The sequence below is a fragment of the Aptenodytes patagonicus genome, chromosome 1 (genome assembly GCF_965638725.1).
Source record: "Aptenodytes patagonicus chromosome 1, bAptPat1.pri.cur, whole genome shotgun sequence".
Lineage (NCBI taxonomy): Eukaryota > Metazoa > Chordata > Aves > Sphenisciformes > Spheniscidae > Aptenodytes > Aptenodytes patagonicus.
The window spans coordinates 65,812,103-65,833,191 of NC_134949.1; the positions used below are offsets into that span (position 1 = coordinate 65,812,103).

General features: G+C 40.8%; 1 protein-coding gene across 4 annotated transcripts in view; it reads left to right on the forward strand.

Annotated features, from left to right (window-relative positions):
• DGKI (diacylglycerol kinase iota) overlaps nt 1-21,089 on the forward strand; it is a 230,121-nt gene that overhangs the window by 97,448 nt on the left and 111,584 nt on the right. For 2 of the 4 annotated variants that reach the window (XM_076340326.1, XM_076340353.1), the window contains 8 exons: nt 447-512; nt 6,869-6,940; nt 7,496-7,612; nt 13,817-13,912; nt 14,213-14,287; nt 15,508-15,603; nt 17,455-17,537; nt 19,011-19,071. In XM_076340326.1, coding sequence (XP_076196441.1) covers nt 447-512; nt 6,869-6,940; nt 7,496-7,612; nt 13,817-13,912; nt 14,213-14,287; nt 15,508-15,603; nt 17,455-17,537; nt 19,011-19,071 — 666 coding nt within the window. The remainder of the gene's footprint in view (nt 1-446; nt 513-6,868; nt 6,941-7,495; nt 7,613-13,816; nt 13,913-14,212; nt 14,288-15,507; nt 15,604-17,454; nt 17,538-19,010; nt 19,072-21,089) is intronic. The other 2 variants (XM_076340343.1, XM_076340335.1) reach the window with 2 other exon arrangements.

Sequence of the window (21,089 nt, forward strand, 5' to 3'; positions counted from 1 at the left end):
ACTGCTCCTTCCTCCCCTCCTTCCCTTCCTCTGCGTTGACTTGTTATTTTTTGCATTATAAAGCTGTATTTCCAAGCAGAACAGAGCGGCGCCCTGCACTGTGGCTGGACACAGCAGTGTTTGGGCACTTCTGTACTCTGTATTTAGGTGATGATTATCTCCGCATCATGTAATGAACTTTTCTTCTTTTTGTGGAAGAGTACTGAAAGAGTAGTTCTGGCCATGTTTCAACATGGATAAAGAATACCATCTTGTCCTTATTCCTTCTGCGGTTTTGGTTGTGTCTGGGGTTTCCTGTGGGGAATGCTTCATCTGCTCCAGAAATGATTGCATTGGCTGAAGGGACCTTTCCTTTGGTGTCTGTAAACCAGTTTCACACAGATGGTACCTTTGAGTGCAAGCTGTCATTGCTTCCTATAATGTATTTTTTTGTCCTTCTTTTGCAGAACTTTGTCCGACACCACTGGGTGCACAGGCGGAGGCAGGAAGGGAAATGTAAGCAGTGTGGAAAGGTAAGATTTCCAGTCCAGGACAAGCACAGCACTGGACACTTATGAATTCAGGATAGCCAGTAGGTCCTTCCAGTCACTGAAATTTTTCTATCCTAAACACTTGGCCTCTCTTAAGCAGAAAATGACAAGCCTGATATGTTGAGTAGTAGCAGCCCTCATTCCCACGTGGGAAGAGAAAAAGCAGCTGTATCTGCAGGAATGAGTGCATCACGTGTCCTGGGGCACTGCGCTGCACTGGCTGGTGAAAATGAGGAGGAGGAGGAAGGCTGTGGCTCCGTGAGCTTCTTTCTTTGTTAAGCTAACCCTGTGCTAATATGGCGTTCTCAGAGTGCTGTCCTCTGCCAAAATCGTGATGGCCTATTTTTTCAGGCTTCTGGAAAAAGAAAGGCTGTTGCTTTCTTTCTGCCCTGGCGGAATCTAAGATTTGTGAGACTGTTTCACATTTCCTCTGCTGCATAGGTTGTAAAAGTTTATTTTTAAAAAGCTATAAAAAGGGGTAAGAAGTACCTTAGCTACTGAAGACCTTTCTTCTGAAATATTATATACCCCTGAAATCTGTTGAGAGATATTTAAAATTTAAATTAACAAAGGGGTTTAATTTCCTTTCTTTAGCACTGTATTGTACTTTTGCCTCCCCCTTAACATCAACTAGTAAGAAAGACTGTATCTCGTCTCCATGGCACAGCACTTTCAGAGGAAAATCAGATTTGTATCTGGATACTGACGTAGATTACCAGCTGCAACAAAGCATGCAATAAAAATGTGATACCCTTTTATAGCAAGTAGCATGCGAACACTGCAGCAAGGCACTTTGCATACAGCATTCTTATGGTATGACTTTGCAGTGATACTGCCTTCCTCCTCTGCCATTTTGGCCTGGATCTCTCCTCGAGGTATTAGGAGTTGATTTTGCAATGGGAGTACTTACTGCCTATCATATCAAAACCTGTGCTGGGTACGTTCATGTGGGCAACATGACCAGTCCATCCTAAAATTCCTATCAGCCTTGACTGATACGGAGAAGTTCAGAGGAAATCAGTTTTCCTCTTAAATAAGAAATATTCAGTTAAGACTAACATGGGTGTATTGTAGTAGAGTTGTTGTTTGTCAAGAAACAGAAAGGATTAGGGAAAATGATAACAAGAAAAAAAATCCCATTATATTTATTGGCCAAGCAGTCTCCTATTAATAGCAAAATACTTGTCTGTCTCGTGCTCTGCTGTTACATTTCTTATACCTCCAAGTGAGAGCCATCTTTTATATTCTCTTGTCATGCAAGAAGGGAACTGTCATTGAAATGGAATGGCAGTAGATTTAAAGCAATAAAAGAAAGTATTATTCATGGAATACCTAATGATTCTGGTAGATCTCATTGTTGTGTAATACTAGTCCTATCCCATATCTGGAATTGGGTGGTTAAATATTTTAATGATCATTAATAATAGTTTGAGTAAAGAAAGTAGAAATGAACATTTAGGATATGCCCATCTCATGCTTCAAGTCAAAATCCAGTGGAAAGGAGTTAATGCTCCCCAACGTCCTTAGCATGGCTTTGTGGTTTTATATTTTGTGTGCCTTCTGTGCCACGGTTGACGCTTCCTGAGAGCCGGAGAACAGAGGTGTCTCTGTCAGTGTTTCCCCTCAGATCAGAAGTGCAGTTTGGAAGAAATTTTCCTGATTGTCATCACTTACCATGGTTCACACATGGAGCAGTCTTGCAGCAAATGAACTGAATTCCTTTTAGATTAAACTTAATTGAAAGTTAACTCTGCAGCTACTAATGGGCATTCAGTCCACAGGACCAGACTATAGCTAGTCAAAAATAAAATTATCTGAAAATCCTTGTGTATAGTGTCCTCGGTACGAACAGAGCTTATGCTCCCACTGTTACATGTCACTTGCTAGCACAAATACAGCTTATATGGTCCAAATACAGCTTATATGGTCTCATCCAGACTTCATTTTTCCTCTTCTCCCTCCCAGGGGTGATTTCACTGCTGTACTGCAACAGTACCACACGTAGAAATCAGTGCCAGGGAAGGGGGGCTGGAAAGCCTTGTTCAAAATCTTACTGAGTGCAGTGGAACCAAATGATCCGTTTCTGTCTACTTGCTGGGATGATTCCCCTTTTTTTGCAACTGGAGACTATAATAGAAGGATGACTGTATCTCTTAAGACTAAGTACTGTTGAGCCCTGTATTCAACAGCGGCTTACTATGGAAAAGCATAAGTAGAGGCAGGTGTTTAGTGATGCATCCCCAAAACAGTCTCCTGGCCTCCAAGAATTTGTCTCATGAATTTCCAGGAATGGTGCCTTTATATTTAACAGCCTATGAATACTTTCTCTCCTGTGATCTTGTCTAGTCTCTCCTTGAGTTCCTGTAAATTGTACCCTAACATCCTTTAGCAAGGAATTCTCAAACTTAACTACATGCTGTGAGAAGAACCACATTTTGATTGTTTCAAACCTGTCATTTACTAGTTTTTTCTAATGCTCCATAGCTCTTGTGTTGGAAGTGATGGTAAATAAAAGCTCCCAAACCGCATTCTCTGCGCCATTGATGATGTTTAAGAACTGATTTCTTTCTCTTGCAGGTGGGGAAAAAAAGATAGTTTTGTAGTTTTTAGCTGCTGTTAGCTGGTTTTTTACCTGGGATCATCAGAGAAATTGGGATTTTTTTTCTTTACGTAATACAACACAAGGATGTTCAGACCGTGTGGCCCAGCACCCAGTCCATGACTGTGTGCAGTAATAGAAGCTTAAGGATGAATGCAGAGTGATCATAGAATCATTGAGGTTGGAAAAGACCTCTAAGATCGAGTCCAACCGTCGACCCAACACCACCACCCACTAAACCACGTCCCTAAGTGCCTCATCTACTTGTCTTTTAAATACCTCCAGGGATGGTGACTCAACCACTTCCCTGGGCAGCCTGTTCCAATGTTTAACCAGTCTTTCAGTAAAGAAATTTTTCCTCACATCCAATCTAAACCTCCCCTGGCGCAACTTGAGGCCATTTCCTCTCGTCCTATCACTAGTTACTTGGGAGAAGAGACCGTGATCTTCATATACTTCCAGTTACCAGTGGCTTAGATATTTTCCGAGGCTAAGAATGCATCTGGACCATCATGCTAAACAGACACTTTATTTCTTTCTACTTTCTGTGGTGTCCAAAGCAGTGTGTCCGCTATACACGTGCAGTGTGCAGCTACAGTGTCTACCTCTTTCTGTTACTGGTGCCTTTAAAGGCCAGTGGATAGATGCAAAGCTGTATGTTTTCCCTGCATATAATGGCAGGATTGAAACTTCTAGTTGTTGAAAGGCAATTCTAATTCTTTGCTATTTTAGCAGAAATCACCATCCAAGTGCTTCTGTTGCTGTCTGTATTCGAGTTGCAATAATACCTGCCTCTCCTACAGTAATTTTGCATTGGAATGTCTCTGAGAGCATTAAAAAGGGAATAAATATCATAGGAAAATACATGCAAAAATAAATTATTAGTAGCCCTAACACTGGTGTGAAAATACTTTTTAAGTACATTTGAGAATATAACCAAAACATGTCGGACCTAATAATCCCTATGTGCTCTGTTTGTGTGCATGGGTGTCTATATTAATGTGGACTTTGATCTGAATTATTTAGGCAGATTGTAATCACCGACACAAGCTGGGGATTCAGGTGCTTTTTCCTCCAAATATATTTCCTCTGGTATACACAACTGCTTATTTTTGCAGGAGCAGCTCACAGCATGGGATTTCATGTGTTGTACGGGAACTGGGTGCCAGTGAATCAGGGCTAATCAGGTACTGTTAGGCCGATATTCTCACAAAGGTGAAATGAATTTTCTATCCCAAATTTTCTAAATTTGTGCAGAAGACCTCCTTGCATGACCCAGGAACAAGATAGCTGAATTTTAGTTTTCCTTCTCACTGAGAGAAGGCAGAAGTGATGATTTCTGGTGGAATATGGGGGACTCCAGTTGTGGAGGCTGACAGTCCCCATCAAATCTCACTGTGACCTGCAGTGCATTGCTTTATTTCATCAGTTCCTTTATTTGTAAAGCTAGCTTTCAAATAATTGCTATCTTGCCTCAAACATGTATCCTTAGGAAGAAGTAGCTCACATTTGTAAAGCAAACTGAGGAAGAAAAGTGGTGTTTCATTGCTACTTGTCATTAATATGTTTTTATTGCTGTATCACTTTCTTTAATGACTCCCTAAAAGCCAAATGGCTTACTGAATAAATGAAAAACGGTCTATCCAGGACCAGACAAGCTGCTCAGTCCATATGTTTAAAATACACCACTTGATGGGCTGTGGAATTAACGTGCTGAATTTTAGATTTTATCAGTGGAAGTTTTGGGAGAGAAGAATTTCTCCCCTGCTTGTTACAAAGCCGAACAAACCAAAACATTTCATGTCTGTGAGGGGCTGAAATAATTTTTTTAATACATTTTGGGACAAGAAAGAGTGAGATTTGTAAGAAACATTAAGAAGCACTAGTTTAAGTGAATGAGAATAGAGCGTTTCATCCAGTGTCAGACCTCCATTCCAGCACTCGTATCATCACACTGTCACTCCGTTCTTGTGCCCACACTGAATGGCAGACTAGATCTGCCCAGCCAGAAGCAGCTGGCCAGCTTGTCTTTGTGAAGCCGTTTGACCATGCTCCATTATTAAACCTGAATATGCCAGATCACCATCATTATGAAGAATCTACTCTTTGAATTTCTCTGAATGTAAAACCTGAGGCATTAGGGGAAGGATTAAAAAAAACCCAACAAACTAGGCAGAGGTGACACAAGCCTCTTTAGGAGTAGGCCTTAGTTGGTGGTGTGGTCCATCTGGTAAGCTGGTTTGAATACATGCTGGGGACACCTGAAGAAGTAGCTGCAATGTGCACTTCTGCATGGTGGGCAGACAGGGAGAGCTGCCTCCCCTTCAGACTATTGATGGAGTTGTCCTTGACTACCACATACGGACAGATTGTAGCTCAATCCCTCACTTGAACAAGACCAGTGCATCTCTGGATGGGTTTTTGGTTGTTCATTTAATTCTCCTTCTTGGTATGCTTGACATTGCCATTGCACTGAGCACTAATAGGCTCATTTTTCCTGCAGGTGTCCATCTTGTGTTCATTTCCACAGCAACTAGGATAAGAAGGACCTTAATTATAGAAGCTTTGAGGAAATGTCCTGTTAGATGTTACTAAATCAGATTATCATAACTCTTTGCAGTGGGTCTTGGGCATTGCCCACCATGTAGGAGATTTAGGTAAAACTCAGCTTGTTGAAAAGAAAACTGGCTCACAAATTCACAACTTGGTAGAGAGACTTTAAATTAGAAAACTCTGGGTGGTGATGGGCTCCTTAACGTAGTAGAGAGGCTTGATAGAAGCCAATGAATAAAGGATCTAGACAGCTGCAAATCTGAAATAAATCTAAGCAGTGAAGGTGACTGATAAACTGTTCAACAGAGTTCTGGACTTTTCCATCTCTGCAGCCATTAACCCAAATCAATTTTTAATCCAGCTAAAATAAGCTTTAACTGAACACAAATTTTTAGGCTGTAACTCCAATTAGCATTGTTGCCTGTTATATGCAAGAAGGATGTATATGACCCAATGGTCTTTTCCAGCCTTAGAACTTAGAGGAAAGTGATATGTCTGCTGAAATTGCATTCTACAAAAATGAGACTCTTCTGTGGGAGAATAAATTCTCATATTTGCTGGTAATAGTGTTTTTTTTCTCTTTACAACTATAAAGAAATATTTTCTTTTATATCTGTTCGATTTGAATCAGACGATCTTGGGTTTTGGAACTTACTAAAAAGATTTTGATCTGAGTCAGCTCAATAAAACAATAAACAGTTTCCCAATCAGAACATTTCCATGCAGACGTTGTAGCTGATTCCACTCTGTATTTAAAAAAAAAAAAAAAAGGAAAATTCAAATTCTTGTTCATATTTAGAGCAAAAAAGACTGCAATGAGAGAATGTTCTGTTCAACCGAAAAATCTGAATCTTACTCAGGTCTGTAGAAATCCATTGAAATAGGCATTCCTTCTCTGCTTCTTCTCCCTTTTCTTTTTAACTACAGAAATTAAGAAAAAGCATAAAATTTTGCAGAAGTGTCTTTAAAATGTGTGTGTGAAAACACCCTTGTTGAAGAACCTTCTCTAAATCCTGTCATTATTTTATCCCCCCCAAAATGTTTGGTATCGAAGAGCTTTGAGGCTGAACCAAGTATCTGACTGCAATGAACTGATTTAGCCTAGCACAGTCACCTGGCAAGAGTTAAAGGTGTAAATTTTTTGGTAGTCAGGAGGAATTTAATCCTTTTTTCCTGCTTATTCTAGGGCTTTCAGCAGAAATTCTCCTTCCATAGTAAAGAGATTGTGGCCATCAGTTGTTCCTGGTGCAAGCTGGCGGTAAGTGGGCAATACTCGGGGAGACCAGTAGCAGCATTACTGAGTTGACTGCACTGCAAGCAATTTCATTTCTCCTGGCTCTCAGGGTTCCCTCTCTGTGAATCACCCCTAGTTTTGCCATTTCTATTCCTTTTGCTCAAAGACACCGTAACTTCACCTGGCTGACATGAGTCCTCTAGGAGGAGAGTCTTGCTGCACAATGTAGTTGCTGGCTACCTCCCATTAATGCCGTGCTGCTGCTAGCTCAGAGGCCAAAGGGCTTTTAATACACACAGCTGCATCAAACTAGGTGTGGTCTTCAGTCTGTGATCTGTGTTTAAGTAGGGGTGATAATTTTTTTTTGGATTTGGTGGTTTTTTTGTAAGAAGGCATGGCTAGAGAAGATGATCTTTAGTTATACGTTCCTAAAACTCCATGGTTTGAAGGACTTGAAGATGGTGGAGTTGGGAACACTGCTCCAGTTTTTGTACCATCACCTTCTTCCTCTCCATGCTTCCCCTTTGTCTTTGTCTGTCTTGGCCTTCTTATTAACTCTACTCTTTTCCTCTCTTCCAGTTTCATAATAAAGTCACCTGTTTCATGCTACATCACATTGAGGAGCCATGTTCCCTGGGGGCTCATGCTGCTGTCATTGTGCCTCCCACCTGGATCATTAAGGTGAAGAAACCTCAGGTAACTGCATGCTGATGTCTGTTTCTGAAGCTGTATGGCTGTGCAGGGCCAGCCTGGCTTCGCCGCTCGGTACTCCTTCACTAAGGCATGCTTGTTCAACCTGTCTCTATCCTTGAAACCCAGCATACATCCATGGTGATTATGAACCTGTATCCTCCCGCCCCTCCATCCAGCCCTTCAGTAGGTTTCCCTGTTTGGGACGATTAGCAACAAATGTGACTTTTGTTCTGAGCAAATCCAGCTCAGGTTTGTTCCTCTAACTGTGACTTCAGCGAGTATACTGCAAGAAATCCCCTGTGTTGAAGGCAGTCAAGCATGTTTCATTAAATAGAGCTGAGCAAATACAGGGAAAAACTGTTCACAAACATTCACTTGAAGCTTTTGTGATGGATATAATATGTTTTAGACAGGATACTTGTGGTGAACACAATATGGAGAGAAGGTATCCAAAAGAGAGCTGGCCAAAAATTAAAAGGGGATTCTCATCATGCAAGAAGTATTTTTGTTCTTTGAAAGTCTGTTTTCACTCCAGGTTGAATTGAAAGAAACAGACAAACACGTGCTGAACATATCAGGGAGCCAGAAATACTGGTAAAAGTTTTATTTCAGAAGCACTGAAACAAGTTTGGTGGTTTTTTTTTTTTTAAATGAATAGTGTCTGGGACACTGAAACTTCCCATTCACGTTTTCTTGTTGTTTTCCTCCGTTGAGAGGAATGCTGGTTTTATCAAGCAGTGATGTGCAGTTCTTACACTAGTGTGTCCATTCTTGGGAAGTGACCCCGGGCTTTCTGGCTCTGTGTCCTGGTTGGCAACAAGAAGCAGAGAAGTTCAGGCTGTAGGCAACACACTAAGACACAAATAGTCCCATGGAACTGGAAAAAGGTCTGAGCTGGGACACTGGTCAGTGTTTAGTTACAGTCTAGGGATATGACTGTCAGATTTGTGTGGGAGTAGCACTTCTAACAAGCTGGATATTAAAGACAAGGCAGGGGGAAAGTATAGAGTAATCAAAAAGTCGACCGAAGAGACCACTGTTTCTCCTTTAGGTCCAGAATAGGCAAGATCCCTAGCCACCTCTCCTCTGAGAAAAAAGGTTTCTTTGGCATTTGTATGTTTTCCCACACGCTTGTTTTGCTGTTAGTTTTACTCCAGCCTCCTTCAGAGAAATCTTTTTTTTTCCTCTCTTGTTGAAGAGTCCTTGGCAGGGACTTAATCTTCTTGGCTAATTTTCAGCACCTGTGTGGTATTTGGCACAAAAATGAGGCTGGCTCCTTTTCTGTGTCCTTAAAGAGACCGTATGGCCCATTAGTCTTAAGTCTTTTGGTCCCTGGGCTTCTCAGCAGACTGCCTGGAAGCTCTGCTTTGGGCATTAGCCACAGAATTCGTAACTTTAAGGGTTCGTGGTCTGGAGGTGGATCCATGAGGTAGAGATCCTTGGGCTGGGAACCACTAGGAAGGACTTCCTAACTGTTGCAGTCCAGACCTGGAAACTGGGTACTGCCAGGGTCTTTGGGCACCTTGTACCCTAACCATTTAACTACAGCTAGCCCGATACACATGGGAGAAGGGAGATAACTGATCTGAGAACCAGCTTCCTGTGGCCAGAGGTGCTACCCTCTTCCTAGGTCTGTTAAGGAAATGAAATCTTTTTTCACCCAGCACATTTCCAATTTATTTATCATTCAAATTGTTTTAAATGACAATTTAAAAAACAAACAAACAACCAAAAACCCTTTCATATGCTTTTGAGTGTATTTTCTTACAAAAAAAGAAAGATTATTGAATTTGTTATATCATTTTATGGCTTACTAAAACCCCTCTTTGTGAGCTGGCAACACACTGCAGTCACCATTCTCTTAACCAAAACTAGGAAAGGAATATTAAAACCAAAAATACTAATTCTAATAAAAAGAAAATACATTAATAAATATAGACATATCCATGTCTGACCTTACTAAAAGAAGCCTTTCTTTGATCTTTTTAATTCTTATTTAATTTTTAGTAAAAAAAAAAAAAAAAAAGAAATTGACACTTGTAATTTTCTTTTGATTTGGCATTTGGTAAAAGCAGGGTACCTTCCTTATAACATTTTTAGAGAATTTTCTTTCTTGTCCATTAATTTTTCAGAAAAGTTCAAATAAAAAAATAAATCTGATCTAGTTAATTATAATTCATAGGAAAAATGCCTTTAAATAAACATCTAAAATGTTGCACTTTAAGAAAATGTTAGCTTTGTGTGCCTGAGTCATGAGTGGAGAGGAAATACTTCAATCCAGTATTCCCTCTCCATCATGTCTCGAGAAATTTGAGGTCAGTAGCATTGAAGCATTAGGTAGGTCGAAGTGATATTTAGCACAGACAATGGGCATATTTCCATGAAACTTCTTAACAGCACCCATTGCAGTGTTAGTTCTGGGGAATGCATCCTTATTGCTGTAGAAAATACTGGTGCATCTTTCAGATGTGTTTTCAGATTTTTGGCAGAAGTCTTGTTTTCTTATTTTTTTAGGAAGTATTTTCTCCCCTCCTGCTGTTTCTGGCCAGCTCTACTTCTGTGTATTATGACCCTCTTCACCCTATATTCACGTTTGGTAAACACTATCAAATATTGACTGCATTCAATCCACAGAATACAAACAAAATATTCAGAATTTTTTGTTAATTCAGATAGTAAATAAATATGTAGCCAGCAATCTGTTTTTCACATTTTCCACAATCAGAATAAATTTGGCTAGAAGCCTTGTTATAAATTATTTCCTCAGCTCTAACTACTCACATTGGTCACAGACAACTCCTGAACTGAATTCCCTACTCAGATGAAATTGATTTTAGTGGTGCCTTCATCCTGTTTGCTGGTTGTTTCTTTTAAGCAAATAAGATGGGTTTTTGTAGCAAAACCTTGCCCTGATTTTGAATTTTTATTTCTCTCTTTATTGCTACAAAAAATGGTTTTCCATGCTTAGTTTGTACAATGTGGGTCACCACCCTTCAATATTGCGCTTGAATAAAGGGAACACTCCCCCTGTGATTACCAACAGTGTTGTGGTAATGAAACATTATGGTGCACTTGGTTAAAGACGCATCTCTGCTGACAACCTACATTCTAAATGGGGAACTTTTGCTTCTTGCAAGCAATTGATTGCAAGATGAAGAATATTCAGAATGGTTCAAATAGCTTTGGGATCGGTGGTAGCCCTGTATGTAATGACCCGTTTACGTGAATGGAAAACTCCCAGTATCTATTCCATGTTATTCATAATGTGAGCCACTTCTGTAACTTCTTTACTGATTTCCAGTGTTTCTGTACTGCGTTAGCAGCACTTTGATACCAGCTCTGATTTCCTGGGGTTCAAATCAATTCCATCTCCTAGTTTGTGAAAGCAGGTCACCCCTGTTGGCTGGTGGTATTTTGTTATAGGTGAGGTTTGGTAGCCCAAGTGGTGTTAGCTCTAGGAATGGACTTGCTATGCTTATGTTGTGGGAGAAAAGTAGATAATAAGGAGGATCTGGCTGATTCAGTCTGTCTTCTGTTTGGGAAGGCAAAGGCAGTAACTGTAAAATTCCAGGCTTTTTTCTGTTCAAGGTGAGTAAACATGGTGTTTTCTTCTTCTCCTTTGAGGACCTTGAAAAAGTGCTAGTGAATACTTACACTTCTGGGTTTATTTCCTCAATTGCTGAATGCAGCTGGCTTGTCTGATTGTGGATTGTGAACAAACAGAAGATGGTCAAGATTGGCCTTCCCAGAGGCTGTTCATTATTTAAGTCATTTGAAGCCCAGCATGCTAAAAGCCTTTAAAAATGAAGGCTGAAATGTAAATGAAAAGGTTGAAAGGGTCCATTGGATTTGCTTGAGATAGTCTGTGGCCCTCACACCACCCAACATCATACAAAAAGGACTCCAATTCTTCTGTTCATCTAGCTAAGCTTGCTTAGAACTATAGTGACCATGCAATAATACCAAAAATCTCTCTTTAAGATGGCCAAACTGACATCCACAAAGGAGAGGTTTCCTCTCTAGAGGCAAGTTAGGATTTGCATATGGTGCCCATTTAAAGGTATGCTTTGCTATCAGGTACTTTACTGAATAACACTATACACTTATAAAATACTCATCGCCTTGTTATGTGGACAAGGTAGTATGCATCCGTTTCTTCAGTTTAATGTGCAAAGACTGCTGATTACTATTGGCTGTTACTCTTCTGCATGTTTGCAAAGAGAACCTACATATGTTTAAGCAGCTTTTTTGCCTTTCATCTGCTATGGACATGCAGTTGCAATCATCGTAGCAAAGCTTTCGATTATAACGAAAAATGTTATAATAATGAACGGAGGCTTGAACTGAAACTCATAATATAGTTGTATGCTTCTTCCCACCTCACCCATAGGCAAGAAAAGAGATATGTTATAATGGGTTTTAATGACAACTACATTTAAACCTTCTTTAACTTATAATTTTTTTTTTAAATTTGTCAGGACTTTACTAACTGTCTTTGCCCTTTCTGGAAGGATTTCACTGGGCTTAGGTCCATCCATTGTGGAGGCAGAAAAACAAGTACAGTCCTTCTTCCAGAGGTACAGTTAAGTACTTGCCTAGTATAATACCTACTTGAGTTACAGACTATGATTTGCCAGCAGAATTCACTGCACTTTATCAATAGGACAAGTGTTTTGAATTTTACACCTGGAGAGACTGAAGCACAGGGAAAAGGCTTGATATGCCTGTGACCTTTCAGCAGACCACTGGCAAGACTGCAGATAGACTAGATGTCCTCTCTGTGTCATGTGTTTTGCCCCACTCCAGGGAGAATCCTTCAGAAGAGAATGTCTGAGAACTAGGCTAAGGCCCCCATGGGAGGCAGCTTTGAGAGTAATGTCCTGTACCTTTATATTGACATAAAGACTTCTGTCTACAGTCAGTCTGACTACTGAGGTAGGGCAATGAAAGACCATGGAGATGATATTGCCAATGCACTTCCATAGTCAGTACCATCTTTGTGGTTTATAATGCTTTCAAGATCACTTTGTATCAGAGTAGGGAAGAGTACGAACACTTCTTTAGATGGTCTCTCAAAATATGGTCTAAAAGGACAAATATCCTGTAATTGCTCCGCAGAGCTGTCTTTTCAGTATTTTCAGTAAACAACAAGGCATGACTATATCCTGGTCCACAAGGAATGTTGAGAGGTGACAAAAAGCTCGGGACCTTGTGCTCTACAGCAGCCTTCTCTTGGTCTGGGTGAAAAAGGACAGTGTCTTTAGGTATTTGAGTTAGATAGCTGTTAGTTTTTCTTAACTTCTGAGAGATGTGGAAACATTAACTTCTGTATCTGGTGTGTCGTACTGAAGTCTTGAAATTCTGGAAGTGGTTGTTAGGTATTAAAGAGAATCTAGTAGCTATTCTTGTTGGTTAGCAAGCAGGATTAAGGACAGACGTCACTTCTTACACATTTGATGATCTCTGGTCATTGACTTTTTTCATTAGTGGCACATTTTTGAATAAGGTCAGGACAGAAATGAAGTTTTGGATGAGTTGAATGGATCTTGCTTCCCCTCTTGAAGCCAGAAAAAAATCAATAATTTTTCTTCAAATTCCCTGTGTTACTTTATTTCCGGGTGATGGCTAGACTAGAAGTTGAAATACTGAGAAAATATTTACAGTATTTCCTATAACACAAAATTTCAATCATATGGAAAGGATTAGGGTTTCCTGCAGGTATGACTTCAGTTACTGAATTAAAATAATTTAAAAATAAAATAAAATTCCCCTTTTTGGAATGTTCTTATCACACCAGAACACCTTTTGGTTCAGTATTGCTGAGCAGGCTATCGCCAGCCTGGAGAATAGCTTTGATGCAAGTTCTATTTTAATAGGTTCTGCAAAAATACAAACAGTTTTATGGTTGGTTTTTTTTCCGTGAAGTTAAGTGATATTGTTATTTAAAAACAAAGCAAATAAAACCCCACAAACACCCCGCTCACCCAAATCCTTAAATGTTAACAATTCAGTTTGTTCCTTAGCAGATGATTACACAAGTTTCTTGATAGGCTGGAACTGACTACACAGTGCCAGCATCATACGCCATGGTGGCCTACGTTACGTTGAGTCATAATGGTTGCCAGAGCTAAAACTTGTTGTTTTCTTTCCTAAAAAAAACATGAAAAATATCTCATTTATCATGTTTTTTATTACATCTTTATGCAGGTGGTCTCCATACCAGGAGACGAGCCTGATTGGGCAGGAGACTGGAGCCCCGAAGGGGAAACGGGCGTCTCCTACCCCTATTGGGAGGGTTGGCAGGTACAACATGTGGTGTTATGTGAGTCTATGGGAGCATCTGATCTTTTTCCCCCCTCACAGCGTGGGAAAGTTTCCAGTTCCAAAGCACCAGTCTGGTCTCCGTGTGTGGCTTTCTCCATAAACGGTGGTGTGGAAGTGTAAAGCATGCAGCGCATGTAATTTAAATCTCAAGCATGTGCCAGATAATCTTATCATTCTCCAAGTGGACATGCATGGAAGAGCTTCGTAAAGGGGCTCTGTCTGGGCCTGTCTTCTAAATTTTGTTTTGCTTTTCATGTATTCTTTTTTCTATTGATGCAGAATTCATTAAAGACTTCAACACGGCGAAAGAAGAGAACGTCTTTTAAAAGAAAAGCCAGCAAAAGAGGCAATGAAGTAGGTATTCAAGTGCTTTGGTAATCAGGCTCCTTTTGTTCAAATGTCTAAATGCAGACTTTAAAGTTTAATTTTTTTACTGCAGTGTTTAATATATTTTTTCCACTGGAAAATTCCACGCTATTGAATTTGTTGTGAGAAGAGATCAGTTTTGATAAAACTCGTATGAGAAGTTTTATTTGCTGAGTTGATTTTTTTCAAGAAACAACATACGAGACTTCAGAAGGACCAGCAGCCTAATGAAACAGCGTTCCCTTGGGATGTAAGAGACTGAGCTCAGACCCTTGGTTTCCACTAGGCAGAGCAGGGGTGAGAAACTGGGGTTGTGAAATCCATGGTGAGTGCACTGATGCAAGGGTCTGGTCCAGTTTGAAGGTGTCTCCGTCGGGAGATCCCATATTGGAAATATTCTGTCTGTGTGAAAATTGACATTGGGCCACAGAGAGAGGGGGAGAAACAGGTGAATGATCTGATGGTTTGATTTACCACGTAGCTTATAGAAGACCTTGTTTCCAGACCCTGCTTAGCGGTTTAGTTATATAAATGAACAACAGCCTCATGGAGAGAGATGGAGGGAGACTCGCCTCTGCATAGCCAGAGCTCTCTGGTTAAGGTCCTCACTTTGGTCTGCAGTCCTGAAACTTGAATCTGTGTCTGCCACAGCCCAGGAGAGTGCCCTCACTAGTGGGCTCTCTGGTGTCCTGCAGGGGTAAGGAGTAGGGAGGCAAATAGCTTCCTCATTGACATGTCATGTTTGACCTGTGACATTTGTTCAAAGGTGGGAGGGCTGGCAAGGCCAAGAATTCAAGAGCAGATCATCTACATCTAAGTGCTGATACAACTTGTCTGTTAGATGGAATTCATGAAATAAGTAGTTTATCTCATTCTATTTTCCATTGGAAAATTGTTCATATTAGAAATAGCACTTTATGTGACACATTATTAGCGCTGTGTGAATAATTTTTTTTTGGAAATAACATTGAGTAAAATTTTAAAATAGTTTTGTGCTGGCCTGAAGTGATTTTTTTTCCTCTCTTACCTTCTTACTCAGTTGTCTCAGCTGGATAAATTGGTCCCAGCTGAGAACCCCATTAACATGGCTGTACTCTTTCCAGTACCTGAAGTAGTTTTGTCAGAGCTAGGCTGGGTCTCCTGCACATGTTATGCCAGGGAAACATACATAGCTTGTACTAAAGCTGTTTCTTGCTTCTGTTTCTCAGGATAACAAAGGTCGGCCATTTGTGATAAAGCCTATCTCCTCTCCACTCATGAAGCCACTGCTGGTTTTTGTCAATCCAAAAAGTGGAGGGAATCAGGTAAGAACATCATCTGGATCCAGGTCACAAAGTTTTAGTTTAACAACAGTGTTTCTGCAAATGAGAACAATTTTTGGTGAGTCAGATAGGAAGAACTCTATGCAACTGAATTGCGGTCCTTAGAAGAGGTCCTTGCTGTTGAATGCCCTTTCCACTTCAATAGAATTGGATGGGTGGAATGGATACTTAAGTATTTGAGCAATTGTATTCCTATCTTCAGATTCTTGAAAGGAATCTAAAATGGTAGTTTGGAGGTTTTCAGAAGACTTAGTCTTTCCACAGAAAGTTGATTGCCAATGAAGTCTCAGACTATTATCCAAAAAGTGATTTAATTTTACTAGGAAAGCCTAGTGAAATTAGTTCATGTGAAATGACACATTCCTATGGCATTTAAAAAAATCATTACTGGTCTTGTACTGTACCATAGAGAACCAAGTTTCAGTGACTAACATCATCATGCAGCAGACTTCTTTCTTAGGGTTCTTGGAATTAAAACTTATCCATGTGAAAGTTTTTGCAGATTAGTTCTGCCACTTTTTGAATATCAAATAATCTGAGTGCCTTTTGATAAACAAGGCCTTCTAGCTGAAAAGAAAAGATTGATGTAAGATATAACAGAGGCCTATAGTGCATGGAGAATAGCATAGCTGCTGCTCACTTTCTCCTCTGTTAGAAGAATTAGGGAGGATATCGAATGAAACTGCTAAGACTCTGATTCACAACGAAGAAAAAAGTTGGGCCTTCTCACAGTGTGTAGTTCAGCTGTAAAACTCCTTGCCATAGGATGTTGTGGATGCTAAAAAATTTACGTGGGCTGAAGGAGAGATTTGGAAGAGGAAACCGTGAAGGTTACTAAAGTCCTGGAACCCCCTCTGGCTCAAGAGTTCTATGAACTGCAAATAGCTGCGGCTGGGAGAATACCTACAGCAAACATCACATTTATTTTCTCTGTTCTTATACCTTTTCCTAGACGCTTTGACTGCTGTTCTTGGTTTTCCACTTAGGGGGTGTCAGACAGAAGAGCCATGTCTCAGAAGAGGGAGCTAACAAAAATTCCTGACTTGCACCCCCTAGGCTATGTCTGAAATGCATTCTTGAACTACTTTGAAGTACAAGCTGGCCCCATGGGCTTCTTAGGCCTCTTCTGCTAGTAAGACATCCTGCCACTTTGTGTCTCAGCAGAACATGAAGAAAGGGAATTGAGTGTCTGGAATATGAACCCAAGAGTTTGAGAAGGCAGAAATTATATCTTTAGGCGATGGGCTGGCTATGCTGCACTGAGTGAGGGAGCAGTGGGGCAGCTGTAGCTCAGAGTCCTTGGCTCCTGCTTCGTTAGATGGTAGAGGGCTACAGTTATGAGTGTTCATGGTGGTGATGGTGGAGGTCAAAGCAGTGTCATTGCTTGAATGTTGTGCAGGACACTGTTCAATGTGATGGTGACTTTGCCCACAAGCTTGTTCAACTTCTTGTTGTCATGGATGGCTGAGGGTGGTGTGGGATAACAAGAGATTTCTTGTTGCAGGTGGTGAGAGGTAGAAGAACAGGTTGCTGTGGGAGCTGAACCTTTTGTCTGACCCTGAACGCCTGTTCTTATGAACCATTAATGATCTGTGTTGTTAAATTTAGTCTATGTATATACATATGCACCCTGCCCAGATTGGTGGGTCGCTATTCTATAGAGCAGTCATCTGCTATGCCACTTTCTAGTTTGTCTTTTTCTTGGTGTATGTTTTCTTTGTAAAGCACAGAAGAAAGAAAAGCAGTCCAGATATAGTGAATATTGAACACTTACTTCTAATAATCATAAAGTTATTCATAATTTCCCTTCCTTTGATTTTTCTCTTTTCCCAGGGCACCAAGGTTCTCCAAATGTTTATGTGGTATTTGAATCCACGCCAAGTCTTTGATCTCTCTCAGGAAGGGCCAAGAGATGCGTAAGTTCTTGAGCCTTCAGTGCTGCAGACCATAATTCTTCTCTTATCAGGAAAGCAGTTGAAGGTCTAGCTTGGATAGATTGGTAAATTGCTTATTTGGTTTATGTGTCCAGGTTTTGGTAGTGGTGGTGGGGTGGGCTGCAGTGGTGGCTTCTGTGAGAAGAGGTCAGGAGCTGCCCCCATGTCAGAGAGCCAGTTCCAGACGGCTCCCAGACAGACCCGCTGCAGATCCCACAGTGCCTGACCATTCCCTAGTGGCTGAGCATTGCAATGGGCTGAGGCTGCCTCCAGGTTTCCATACATGACAGCAGCATGCAAGTAGCTCTGCTTGCTGAGTAACTAACTCAGCTTCTCTGGGCAATAGTTGTGAGCCTCTTCCAGGGGGTGGAGGACCTGTCTTTACAGGGATGATTCTCACTGCTAAGGGTTAAGAGACCATCATTCTATGGTATTTGAGATAGAGATATTTGCTTTAGTCAACCATCTGTTCAGCTCATTTCACAAGTTAGGCAGCACAAAAATATAGTAATCATGTAAAATCAAATACTTACCTGTATAAGGATGGCCCAAGTATTTGCTATTCATACTTCTAGAGCACCCAAGCCTTTTTTCCTGCTGAAACGCCTCCACTGCTGCTTCCCTCATGATGTATAGAAGCTTTAAAGTATATGTACAGTTTTCAGAGCTCTGTAATCGAGTTAGAGGATTAAGTTCTCTGGTCACTCAGCTCTCTGTGTGTGAATGTACCCCCTCCATTGGGAGATATTTCATTATGCCTCTCTTTCATACAACTGAAGGAACAAGTCTTTAACGGGAGCTTTTTTTGGCTCTTCTGTTGGTATCTTAGATCAGATATCCAGAGAAAGAGCTCTGTTAGATGTTATTGCCTTCTGTGGTGTTAAAGAAATACAGTTATCAGCTGAAGGAGCTGTCATGTTCTACATGCCTCAGAAATGGTAGCTCAGCAAATCCCAATGAGGAACATTATATTTTGTTTAAAAACCTCAATGTTTATATTTGTTTGCTTTAGGATAAGAGAAAAATGGAAGATTTTTGTCATCTCCAGAGGGAACATGAGAATCTGGCCTTTCAGATTTAGCATGGAAACATGCAAAACTGATCAAATACTTCTCAGGAGGTGCTGCCTAACCATTGAGGAAGGCCCCATTTCACATCCTAGTGGTTTTTTGTGTGGCTGTGTGTGTGAAGTGAGCCACAGGGCTCAGGTTGGGTTGGGGCCGATGCTGCCTGTGGCTGCCAGGGCTGATGCCTCCTCACTGCCGAGGCTTTCGGTAACACTGAGGTTTTTTTTTTATTTTTCTGCCTCCAGCCACACACTTAGTAATGAATATTTGAAAATGCAATAAGTGGCAGTTAAACTGTCACACAGCAAAATGCATAAAAAGTGCCTGCATCATTGTTCTGACTTTTTTTTTTTTCTTTCCCTTTTTTCCCTTTCCCTCCCCTGGCCAGGCTGGAGCTGTACAGAAAAGTGCCAAACCTGCGGATCCTGGCCTGCGGCGGGGATGGGACGGTAGGTGGCTGGCGCCTGGCAGCCCCGTGGTCATCGCCAAGAGATTAAATTCCTTGCAGTTGTGGGTTTCCCACCTCGCAATGCCTGCAGAGCCAGATAATGTACCTTACACTTGTGAAATCTACTTTTTTTAAATTTTCTGTGTGGCCTGGCCTGTGTAGTGATGGGGCCGGATCCTAATGTCCAAGGTCCTATTTGCTTTATGCATAAAGACTTGGTAGAGCTTAAAAAAAATAAAGACTAACTTTGCTGGCCTCCTCTCGCTAATTACACAGATCTGAGGGTCTAGTAGGTTAAGTCAGTGCCATTGTATCTTAATGTCTGCTCCTTCCTGCTATCATCTCCATGATGTCTGAGTGCAGTCAAATAGGGTCTCCTCTGTGCCTAAAGAAAGTGAGTTTCCCCACTTTCTTTACAAAGCATCTGTAAGGAAGGATATTGCATTGGTCATACTACTAGCTTGGGATCTGGCAGATGCAGGGTCAGATTAGGCACCTTCAGTTGGAGACAGGCTCTGTGGTTCAGGGCCTGGAGGCCAAGCGTGGTAATGGAGGCATTACAACGCATTACTCTTTCCAGTACTTAGGAATATTATAAATCCCAGTCTGTGCCACTGAGTGCTTAAATACAGTTGAAAAACTGACCTTTAATCTCTGGGAAGATCAGTTCCCCAAACATGCACTTGATAATAGTTGTAACCGTAAGTAGGGTAAGGAAAATGCCTTACTGGTTGCAAGGTGCAATGGCTGGCCAGGGTAGATATATGTAGATATTTAGGGCATGGGGAGGCTTTTTTTTTTTTTGTAGTGAGCTGAACCAACCCTCCACCCGTCTCTGCTTGAATTTCTGGGAGAACTTTCTGTTCAGCTTCTGTGGGTTCGTTTAAAAAGCCAGCTGTAGGGGTTATTAATACCACCACTTCCTCTGCGGAGGTAAAGAAAATACGTGATTTGACTACTGTCTTGCTGGTACCTGGGACAATAAGATACTACTGAATTGTGAATGTTCCTTGAGAAACCTGCAAGGCGTTGCTTTAGCAGGAGACATAGCTGCAAAAAAGAGTTTCAATCTGTTTCTGAAAGTCTTTGTAGCTTCCATCTGAGGATGCCAATATTTTAATAGGGAAAAAATCTTCATCATGAAAATATTAAAATAGAAATGAACGCAACTACATTTGAACCTGACCATCTTTTGATTTCCCTTTGAGCAGTGCAAGCGACAGGTGGCAGCACCTTCTCATTAGTATGAGCAGCACTCCGCTATTACCTTTGCTGCTGCTCAGTTTGAAGCAAATTAATATCTGGTTATTCCCAAAGCTATTACATCTAGAAATGAAAAATCTGGCTCAAATGGACTTAGTGAATATTCAATGAGATCAGATGTTACCTTGCATTATTGAGGTGAACCAGAACTTACTGTAACTTTTCTATCATCGCTGCTTGCTGTTCCTTTCCAGGGCATAAGTGGAAAGCTTTGCTTTCAAAGCAGTCAGGAGATTTCTGTTTACAGGGAAATGATAATCTTTATCATCCTTGATTGTAAAACTAATGTGCAAGGTTTAGAAATGACCTCAAGTTAAATAGCAATGTTGTATTTATAAATTAGTAATTTGAAGTTTCTGTTTATCAGTTAAAAGCATGTACAAAAGTGGTAGGTATTGTAATGCTACCTGCACCAGTAGCTGAGGTACAGATGTGTGGATTAAGTCAGTGGCAATGGCAAAGAGCTAATGACAAAAGACTCTTTAAGAAGTCCTGGCCTCGATGAAGTTGCTGGGACTCTTTATTCTGTCTCCTGTTATTAATACTGAAGGATAGATTTTTGAAAGGTAGAAGATTACTTATCTCTGAAAATCTCTTAAGGACTGTACTTAGTCCTACCATGGTGCCTATGATAGACCTAAGTACCTTTGACATCCAAGTTCATGAGAGTTGTCAGTGATTCAGATGACTGTTGTCAGACAATGAGCTCTAATGTGGGTTCACATCCCAGTTGAATGCTTTAATAATTGTACAATT